Consider the following 11,571-nt stretch of genomic DNA (forward strand, 5'->3'; position numbering starts at 1 on the left):
GAAAGCACCAGTTCTCGTCCGATCACTGAAGTTAAGCAACGTCGGGCTCGGTTAGTACTTGGATGGGTGACCGCCTGGGAACACCGAGTGCTGTAGACTCCCTTTTGCGCTGGAGACTCCATTTTGCTGGTATTTTCCCCTGTTTTGCGAGAAAGACCCGCCAGAAAAATTTCTATATAATGTCTACGGCCATACCACGTTGAAAGCACCAGTTCTCGTCCGATCACTGAAGTTAAGCAACGTCGGGCTCGGTTAGTACTTGGATGGGTGACCGCCTGGGAACACCGAGTGCTGTAGACTCCCTTTTGCGCTGGAGACTCCATTTTGCTGGTATTTTCCCCTGTTTTGCGAGAAAGACCCGCCAGAAAAATTTCTATATAATGTCTACGGCCATACCACGTTGAAAGCACCAGTTCTCGTCCGATCACTGAAGTTAAGCAACGTCGGGCTCGGTTAGTACTTGGATGGGTGACCGCCTGGGAACACCGAGTGCTGTAGACTCCATTTTGCTGGTATTTTCCCCTGTTTTGCGAGAAAGACCCGCCAGAAATATTTCTATATGTCTACGGCCATACCACGTTGAAAGCACCAGTTCTCGTCCGATCACTGAAGTTAAGCAACGTCGGGCTTGGTTAGTACTTGGATGGGTGACCGCCTGGGAACACCGAGTGCTGTAGACTCCATTTTGCTGGTATTTTCCCCTGTTTTGCTAGAAAGACCCGCCAGAAATATTTCTATATAATGTCTACGGCCATACCACGTTGAAAGCACCAGTTCTCGTCCGATCACTGAAGTTAAGCAACGTCGGGCTCGGTTAGTACTTGGATGGGTGACCGCCTGGGAACACCGAGTGCTGTAGACTCCCTTTTGCGCTGGAGACTCCATTTTGCTGGTATTTTCCCCTGTTTTGCGAGAAAGACCCGCCAGAAAAATTTCTATATAATGTCTACGGCCATACCACGTTGAAAGCACCAGTTCTCGTCCGATCACTGAAGTTAAGCAACGTCGGGCTCGGTTAGTACTTGGATGGGTGACCGCCTGGGAACACCGAGTGCTGTAGACTCCATTTTGGAAAGACCCGCCAGAAATATTTCTATATAATGTCTACGGCCATACCACGTTGAAAGCACCAGTTCTCGTCCGATCACTGAAGTTAAGCAACGTCGGGCTCGGTTAGTACTTGGATGGGTGACCGCCTGGGAACACCGAGTGCTGTAGACTCCCTTTTGCGCTGGAGACTCCATTTTGCTGGTATTTTCCCCTGTTTTGCGAGAAAGACCCGCCAGAAAAATTTCTATATAATGTCTACGGCCATACCACGTTGAAAGCACCAGTTCTCGTCCGATCACTGAAGTTAAGCAACGTCGGGCTCGGTTAGTACTTGGATGGGTGACCGCCTGGGAACACCGAGTGCTGTAGACTCCATTTTGCTGGTATTTTCCCCTGTTTTGCACCAGCACCAATTCTCGTCCGATTTTTTTTTTTTTTTTTTTTTTTTTTTTTTTTTAGGTCAGAACATGGATAATTCTCTATAGACATTATATTGAAGTAGGTCATTGGGCCCTATCAGCTGATTAATTTTTACGTTAGTTTCTTAAGCGCCCTGTAAAATGGATATTTAATGAATATATTAATTTTAAAGGGACATGTTTGCCAGCCTTTTTTCTAATCGTACCTTTTTCTCAGAAACAGGATTTTTTTTAGCTAAGCTGACCATTAATAATGCTGTGTGTACATGTGTACATTTGAGCCTTCAAATTCATGTGACCAGAATTATTTTTGTTTGAAAGTTTAAATGACGTATCGTCTTTTTTATAGACTTTGCCATATAGAAAAGACATTTATAGAAAAAGGGGAGTAAAATTCTTAGATTGGGGATATTTTTTATCAGGAATCATGCCATTTTCGTATATTTCTAGTACTTAAAGCCTATTTACATATTTTCAAGAGCAATATCCCCCACCCCCTTCCAAAAAAATGGCAATCATGTTCCTTTAAAATTAATTTACACTGTGTGCAACATTGTTGATTTGAGGTCGTTTCAGGCCGTATTGAGCTCTTTTTATTTGACCTTCACGAGAGGATGTTGACTCCAGTTCAGATTTAAAGAAATCTTGAAATCACTTCTACACTAATTACCTTAATTTCGAAAAGTTTTGTTGTTTTATTTCAACTTTAAGAAATGGCTTGAAATGTGATATAAAGACTTTGTTAAAATATTATAGCCTTTGTGAGTGATTCAATACAGCAGTAAAACACCTTCGTTATTTCAACACAAATTTTCGGATTGAAGCAGTTTTTCCTCGACTTATGGCTCTTGTTTGGTAAGTTTGCGGTCCTTGTCTTATTCCTTTTTAGCAGCAGTTTGCAACGCAGGTTAGTCCTTTTCATTACTTGTGGATTAGTATAGACTCTGTCAGCAATTTATAATTGTATTTATTTGGGAAACTAACATTATTCCACTGTCACGCTTTCATTTTTGATTCAGTTCTTAAAGGGATACTACGTCTTAGAATGAACATAAAATTTAAGAATTTTAAACTTGGCTTATAAGAGCATATATTCATCAGTAGATAAACCTGGTGTCATAAATAACATAACAGGATCCTTATATAATCCAATAAATCCAAAAAAACTTGGAAAACGCTTAATATTAACATAAAGCGTTTTTCAATAATTACTTAGTTATATGAATTTTCCAATGTCCCAGATTTTAGAGGTATTCTGTTGTAACTTTATGACACCAGGTCATATAGGGCCTACTGATGATATACTCATATTGACCAATCTTGAGAACTTATGTTCATTCTAAGACGAAGTATCACTTTAATACAAGGTGACAGCTTATCAAGAGATATAAAAGGGAATAAGGAATTAAAAAAGTTGAGATCAAAGCCAGCCACTCATAGCCACCATCTATACAAACAGCCAAATTGTTTACAGACCTTTTTTCGAAGAATCTGATTAGCTAACATATTCAATCAACTCTCTGCATTCACAAACTTCTGTGATACAAGAAAAGTGGATATTGCAGTCAAGATACTAGATTTAGTTGTAACAGCTTGACATTGTTAAGATGTATATACACCTGCACATCATTTTCAATCATAACATCATCAACATCATATTCAAATTATATCCCATATTTTTTTAATAACAACACAATTTCATTTACCGGTAATAACAAATTAATCACATTATTTCCATCATTATAACTCATTTATCACATTATTTCTACTAATATAACTTAATTATCACATTATTTCCCATTATAGCACATTATTCATAGTCATACTAGTCCCCATTACATTAGATAAAATTCAAATAATTAAATCATCCTTGATGAGATTTAGATTTCAAAGCAAAACTTATCCCGGTTCAACTTTGAGAAAAGGAAATTTGAGCTGCAATGGTCCCTCTTTGAAATAACACATCTAAATAACCCATCATATAACATAAAATAGAGATCATCACATAAGTTAAAACATCATGTTCTATGATAATCCCGACCATCTATGTAGATATGAACCCCAGCCTCCAGCTTGATTAGCCTCTTCTTCATTCCCTAGAAAATATGAAAAAATATTCAAAGATTTAAAAAATAGTATGATCAAATGTTTGAAACCTCAATGTGAAAGTTTGCTAAAATTGTCAATAAATTCTAACTGAAGGATACAGAAAATGAAAGATCAATCATTTATCTTGACGCAATTATTTATCAACAAAATTTATCATTTCATTTCATTTCATTTCGTATATATTAAAAGAAGCTATTATTTCAGCCTATCAAAAATAAAGGAAAGTAATCAGTAACAAGACATACCAGCCATTTTGAGTAGGACATCTTTCTCCTCAGCACTTAGTTTAAGCATCTGTGTTAATACTGGAATTAATTGGTGCCTCTCACTTGATTTAGGCTGTAAGAACTACAATAGAAATAAAACTTATTATTCTATCAATCTACATTTGATACATCCTTCATAGAATGCATTATCCAGTTTACCAGCCGATAAGTTTTATAATGCAAATCTGACTTGGAGTTTTTTTATCATACTTAGATTAAGGTCAAGGTGTCTTAAGATGAACCAGCATCAAACTCACAGAAACAAAATCACAGAAACAAATTATTTCGGGATCTTTATTATTTTCTAATCACTTTGTGACATTGGTAATGGTGATTGTTCCAAAAATTGTTCCAAAATAAATAATAATAGCTTAACAAACACCTTTATAAAAATATTTTTCAAATATTCCAGATTCTTGGTCTCCTGTTCCCTTTCTTGATTTCTTTCTAATCTCCTAATTTCATCTTTAAGTATCTTAGCTTGTTCTGTTAATCTCATAACTGATGCTTCACTTTCATTTAAAACCTGTAAATGAAATATTCCAATAAACTTTGAAACCATATATTTGACACAGATTCTTCACCAAAGTAATCAATTCATTAATTTCCAGTTTTAATAAGTCTACAAAGATAGTGTTCAAAGCTCATAGTAGAAATTTGAGCGCTCAAATCCATGTGTGTCCAAAATTATTCTAGTTTGAAAGTTTAAATCAAGGCTCATCTTTTCTTTTCATTTCGCTATTTAGAAAAGACATTTATTGAAATAGAAAGAGGGTTATCTTTGAATAAATTATGTGATTTTCATACAATTCCTGTAGTTATGAATTTACATATATTCAAAATCAACCCCCTATAATGACTGACCTCAGTTAAATGTTCAATACGTTTATGAGCAGTAGTAACTGTTGTTTGTAACATTTCTACATTAACTTCTTCAGGTTTTTTAGCTGAAAATAATGATAATAATTAACATTTCATGACCTAGTCACATTTCAATCTAATTGAAATGCAGTTTTATATATTTCATTTTATATTTCAGTAACAGATCCATGATCTGAGAAAATTGTTATCAACCACAAGTTTAAAGTGACTATATAATCCAACCAATCAACTTTACAAGAAAGAAGTTATTTGGCATATTGTCAGCAAACTGTTATTATATAAATCAGTTATTTATGAGTATTTATCAGTTAAGTGTAAAGGTACATAATTTAAATAGGAAAATGTTTTTGATTAAGTAAAGCATCAATAGTGAAAACTATTATATCAATATACTGATCAGACTTTTATTTCACCTCTCTATAGCACCTATAATTAGAATGTAATAACAGGCTTGTCAAGGAGGTTTTCACGGTTTCAGTTGGCTACTAGTTTTACAGGATTTACCTGGTAGTGGCAGCAGCAGCCTTCCTAGACTGGGGGTACAAATAGGGGGCAGACTGACTTAATGAGGGGACATCTGCTGAAGCTGAATTCAAATTTTGGCTACTCTGTGGTGGTTTCATAGTCGAAATCCTCTAATAGAGCGTCTTAGAGGGGCTCTCTCAGAAATTTTTAGAAAAAATGAATTGATTTTGTGCATTCTGACACATATTTTGTAGAAAAGGGTAGACATTTAGATTTGTTGAAACAAAAGTGGGGGTACAATTGGGGGTGCAAACCACTTTTCTAGGGGTACCCCCACTGGCGCCGCCACTGTTACCTGGTTATTAGAATAAAATTTAACTTATCTAATACAGTTACTAAATTATAACATAACTTACCTAATTCTAAGTCTGGTGTAGTAAGTAATTGTTCAAATGATAAACCAGTGTTATTACCCTGTACAGTATTCTGAAAGATATAAGAGTCAGTGGTATAGGCCTTCCTCATAATCTTGACACTAACTTTGATTAAATGTTTGCACTTTTAATACCTGTATCTAGCTTGCTTTGTATGTTTAGAATTTAACACACATTAGAACAAACTAGAATATGATTTAACCTCACTCTAGCACCTAATATTAGATTATAATACCAGGCTTGTCAATAGGAGGTTCAACTAAATTTTATTATCCATGGAAATTGATAAAAAGATTTGAACAACAACACATACATGATCAAAAATTATGCACCATATGCCTGCACTTAATGACTTTTACGCATTTCTGTTTCTATATACAATGTAATGGGTTCAGGTCACCTATGCCTTCAACATAAAATGTTAGGGAAATAAAATATTGAAATACTACCTTCTGACAAACATCTTCAACTATCTCTGAACCCTACAAGAAAATAATAAAGTTTAGTTATATATGTATAATCTGATTGGATTTGTTCACATTTGTTTCATTAAGTGTATAAACACCTACAGATCCTTTACAAAATAGCAAATCTATGCTATACTTTTTTTTACAAGAACAATTCAAGAACAATATGCCATACAAGTGGACATGCAAAGTTTGGTTTATGAATACATTTACATGTTGTACATGTAGCTTTGACAGCGTCATATGATGATGTAGCACCCTTTGCCTTCTAAAATACATGTAACATGTACATGTAACAATTGCAGTGCATACAATTACAAATGATAATAGGCACACATTCAATTCAATTCAACAAAATTCTTACCTCTCCCTCTTGCCTTTCTTCACCTCTGGCATCCATAAAGAACTCTTGAGGTGATTCTCTGGGCTCTGTATAATGCTCTGTAGAACGTCTCTGTTGATGTATTTGTTGTAATTCTCTCTGTAAACGCATATTTTCTAAGTCTAATGTATCACACTGTTTTTGTAGTAATAACAAGGAACGACTGTGATCTTCTTGTAACATCTTTAACTGATCCTATAAAATACATATTAAACTAAATATTAAATTCAATAAAGAAATTTCCTCAGAGGACATTTTGTGTTATTTGGTTGCATATAGATCCATTGGCCTATGTCATAAGTAGAGAATTTTCAGTTAAACATGATGTAGATGAATATACTGATCTCCAAATATTTCTTGCACACAAACTTGTACTTCAATTTTCATTCGCCTTCAGGGGTGGACACAATCTATGCCTGTTTTAATCACCTGGAGCTGACCAAAATATTTGTAGACTGTATAATTTTACACTACAATTTACCTTATAAGAAGTAGCCAAAGAATCATTCTGTATTGTTAATTGTTTAATAGTATCTTGTTGTTCTAATATACTCTTACTCTTCTCATTTGTTAAAATTTCTAGTCTAAAATACAAGACAATATTCAACTAAATACCAAGGAGCACAAGAAATTCAAACCATATTAATACAAATGTGATTAAAACTTGAAAATTTCTAAGGAATTCCAAAGACATCAAATGCTGTCACTGCTAATATTTAGATATTGATACTAACATTAATAAGAATTAATCAAGACTAGCCATACATCTTTAAAGATATTTCAAGTTACCAGTTTTCTAAAAATGGCAATTAGTTTTCAATAATTTCACGGTCATAGAAATAATAAATGAAAAATAAGATAATTTTAAATTCCTTTGGACTAAATTCCTAATCCAAATTATTCAATTGAAAAATCAAATTACCTTCTTTTATAGTTGGATGCTTTCTCTTCCATATCAGCTAATAATTTATTATGTCTTTGTAACAACCTTTCATATTCTTCTTGTAATATATCACTATCTTGTTGTATTATAGTCATTTTATCACTGTAATGTAATAATAATGTTTTCTATCTTGTTGTATTATAGTCATTTTATCACTGTAATGTAATAATAATAATGTTTTCTATCTTGTTGTATTATAGTCATTTTATCACTGTAATGTAATAATAATGTTTTCTATCTTGTTGTATTATAGTCATTTTATCACTGTAATGTTATAATAATAATGTTTTCTATCTTGTTGTATTATAGTCATTTTATCACTGTAATGTAATAATAATGTTTTCTATCTTGTTGTATTATAGTCATTTTATCACTGTAATGTAATAATAATAATGTTTTCTATCTTGTTGTATTATAGTCATTTTATCACTGTAATGTAATAATAATGTTTTCTATCTTTTGTATTATAGTCATTTTATCACTGTAATGTAATAATAATAACGTTTTCTATCTTGTTGTATTATAGTTATGTTATCACTGTAATGTAATGTTTCAATTTTGTTGTATTATAGTCATTTTATCACTGTAATGTAATAATAATAATGTTTTCTATCTTGTTGTATTATAGTTATGTTATCACTGTAATGTAATGTTTCAATTTTGTTGTATTATAGTAATTTTTTCACTGTAATGTTATAATAATAATGTTTTCTATCTTGTTGTATTATAGTTATGTTATCACTGTAATGTAATGTTTCAATTTTGTTGTATTATAGTAATTTTTTCACTGTAATGTAATAATAATAATATTTCTATCTTGTTGTATAATATTAATCTTATCACTGTCTTGAAATATATATTCAGAAAGGTATTCAAATGATAGACAGAAACAGTCAAAAAATAAGATATCTGCAGAATAATTCCATAATGTTTTACTTGTGTACAGATCAGATTTATCAGAGAATTCACTGAGTATTAATACTGAACAGAACGAATTGATTTAACCTCACTCTAGCACCTAATATTAGATTATAATACCAGGCTTGTCAATAGGAGGAAAAAATAAAAAAAGATAACAATCCACTTTTTTGTTCTGAATTGTCTAACACAAATAAGCATTGTTGTAGGAAATTTTGCTACAACATAAACAGAAACATTGGCCAACTCTTTGTTGATTTCAAAAACAATTCGACCGATTTCCCTGAGTGGAACCGGCTACTATCAATAGGCTTAAATATTAAGAATAAAACTCCTTTTAAATACTACAGCAATTTTAGCATTGATTAATAAATGAAATTATAGCAGGAATAAATACTGAAACTGACCTTGATTCCTGTAGTTTAGTCTTCAACTGATCTACAGCTTTCTCTAACCTTAATCTGTAATTAAAACAATATCATCACATAATCAAGCAACTTTTCGTTATTATTTTCCCTACAATCCTGCCTATTTTAAGATATTCAGATATTCAAAATCTATGGGTCATCATTCAGGGGTCACCTAAAGCTTTTATTTTTGTGGGTTATCGCAGAACAAATATTGAAACTTACTTTTCTTCTTTTTCTATATCAGAATTCATATCTTGTGATGGTTTATTTTTTTGTTGTTTCAGTACACTGTGTGCTCTAACCTACAATATTATCAAAGGTTTCGTAATGGAAAAAATATAGTTGGTACATCATAACAAAATAATTCCAGAGACCAAATGTCAGGCTGGAGTTTTACAGCTTAAATAAAGATAGCTTGCGTTGCAAGGTAACATACGCCCACTGGCAGCTGTCAGAAAAAATAAAACGGTCTTTAGTGACGAATATTCATGCTGAATAATTCCACAAAATTTTTTAAAATCAATATCAATAACCCAAATACAACAAACAATTAAATCACACAGCTCTAATCAAGGGCAAAAAACAACTTTTAACGCGTTTTTCAAATGTTAATGGCATTAACTCAAAAACATTTCATCGAAAATGCGTCAAGTTAGAACTTGTCCGAGATCTTATCAATTTCAATGATCACACCAAGTTTCATCCGAATCGGTTGAAAACTGTTGCTTCTATTGTGCCCACGAACAAATTTTGACGTGTTTTTACAAAGTCAAGGGCAATAACTCAAAAACCGTTCATTGAAAATGTGTCAAGTTAGAACTTTTCCGAGATCTTATCAATTCCAATGATCACACCAAGTTTCATCAGAATCGGTTAAAAACTGTATCTTCAATCCTGCTCACAAACTATTTTTAACAAATTTTGACGTGTTTTTACAAAGTCAAGGGCAATAACTCAAAAACCGTTCATCGAAAATGGGTCAAGTTAGAACTTGTCCGAGATCTTATCAATTCCAATGATCACACCAAGTTTCATCAGAATCAGATGAAAACTGTAGCTTCAATCCTGCTCACGAACAATTTTTAACAAATTTCAAGGCGTTCTAAGTCAAGGGCAATATCTCAAAAACCGTACATCGAAAATATGTCAGATTCGAACTTGACCGAGATCTTATCAATCTAAAGCATCACACCAAGTTTTATCAAAATCAGATAAAAACTGTAGTCTCTATAGTGCTCACAAGAAATGTTGACCGACGGACCGACGGACAGGGGCGACGACAATATACGACCACATATTCATGTGGGTGTATAAAAAGTGACAGCAAGTTTAACACCAATTCTATAATACAAATTACCGTACAACATACATAGGCACATTTTGTGTGTCGTGCTAGATAATGTTTTGACCTCTTGTATTGATCCATCTTAAAAGCCAACTTCCAGGGTCATTTTGAATCATGTTCAAACTGACTTATTTCATGGGTGGCTTATGACTATGATGGCTTTTTTCAAAGGGGGTTCAACAACACTGTAAACAAATTTCTCAAGACAGTAAAATCACCATATACTTTTGCAACAACTCTGACACTGATGCATTAAACCATATCAAAAAATCAAAACTGAGAAAATATACCTTATAGCTATCAAACTCAGTCTGTATAGCTGTTAATTCACTTCTAGTAATGTCTAAATCATCTTGTAATGTTTGGTTTCTACTTTCTAATGATTTCATTGTTCTCTGATGTCCATCATTGATAGAACGTAATTTATCTTGTAATCTCTGCTTCTCTCCACTTAATTCACCTATTTGCATCTAAAATTACAGATCAGTTCAAACATTGACTGTTATAAATATCAAATTATTACTTAAATAAAATAACCTCTTAACAAATTTAATGATTACTTTATAAATAAAATGATTACTTTATAAATAAAATGATTACTTTATAAATAAAATGATTACTTTATAAATAAAATGATTACTTTTCAAATTAAATGATTACTTTACAAATAAAATTATCACTTTTCAAATTAAATGTTTACTTTACAAATAAAATTATCACTTTTCAAATTAAATGTTTACTTTACAAATAAAATTATTACTTTTCAAATTAAATGATTACTTTACAAATAAAATTATCACTTTTCAAATTAAATGATTACTTTACAAATAAAATTATTACTTTTCAAATTAAATGTTTACTTTACAAATAAAATTATCACTTTTCAAATTAAATGATTACTTTACAAATAAAATTATTACTTTTCAAATTAAATGATTACTTTACAAATAAAATTATTACTTTTCAAATTAAATGATTACTTTACAAATAAAATTATTACTTTTCAAATTAAATGATTACTTTACAAATAAAATTATTACTTTTCAAATTAAATGATTACTTTACAAATAAAATTATCACTTTTCAAATTAAATGATTACTTTACAAATAAAATTATTACTTTTCAAATTAAATGTTTACTTTACAAATAAAATTATTACTTTTCAAATTAAATGTTTACTTTACAAATAAAATTATTACTTTTCAAATTAAATGATTACTTTACAAATAAAATTATCTCTTTTCAAATTAAATGTTTGCTTTACAAATAAAATTATCTCTTTTCAAATTAAATGATTACTTTACAAATAAAATTATTACTTTTCAAATTAAATGTTTACTTTACAAATAAAATTATCACTTTTCAAATTAAATGATTACTTTACAAATAAAATTATTACTTTTCAAATTAAATGATTACTTTACAAATAAAATTATCATTTTTCAAATTAAATGATTACTTTACAAATAAAATTATACTT

At 31.3% G+C, this 11,571-nt stretch overlaps 2 protein-coding genes across 2 annotated transcripts in view; one reads left to right on the forward strand and one right to left on the reverse strand.

Moving 5' to 3' along the window:
* Positions 1–1,578, forward strand: part of LOTGIDRAFT_167130 (hypothetical protein) — a gene marked incomplete at both ends in the record, with an annotated part of 34,115 nt that extends 32,537 nt beyond the window's left edge. Inside the window, one exon of the mRNA XM_009064615.1 lies at positions 1,510–1,578. Coding sequence (XP_009062863.1) covers positions 1,510–1,578 — 69 coding nt within the window. The remainder of the gene's footprint in view (positions 1–1,509) is intronic.
* A 1,916-nt stretch (positions 1,579–3,494) lies between these two features.
* Positions 3,495–10,560, reverse strand: LOTGIDRAFT_129381 (hypothetical protein; the record flags this gene model as incomplete). The annotated part of the gene is made up of 11 exons (XM_009064616.1): positions 3,495–3,565; positions 3,824–3,926; positions 4,221–4,370; positions 4,709–4,791; positions 5,599–5,707; positions 6,457–6,669; positions 6,956–7,058; positions 7,397–7,519; positions 8,743–8,796; positions 8,968–9,047; positions 10,381–10,560. The coding sequence occupies 11 exons, from the start codon at positions 10,558–10,560 to the stop codon at positions 3,495–3,497; spliced, it is 1,269 nt and encodes a 422-aa protein (XP_009062864.1).
* Positions 10,561–11,571: the final 1,011 nt, after the last annotated feature.

The sequence above is a fragment of the Lottia gigantea genome (assembly GCF_000327385.1).
Source record: "Lottia gigantea unplaced genomic scaffold LOTGIsca_64, whole genome shotgun sequence".
Taxonomy (NCBI): Eukaryota; Metazoa; Mollusca; class Gastropoda; family Lottiidae; genus Lottia; species Lottia gigantea.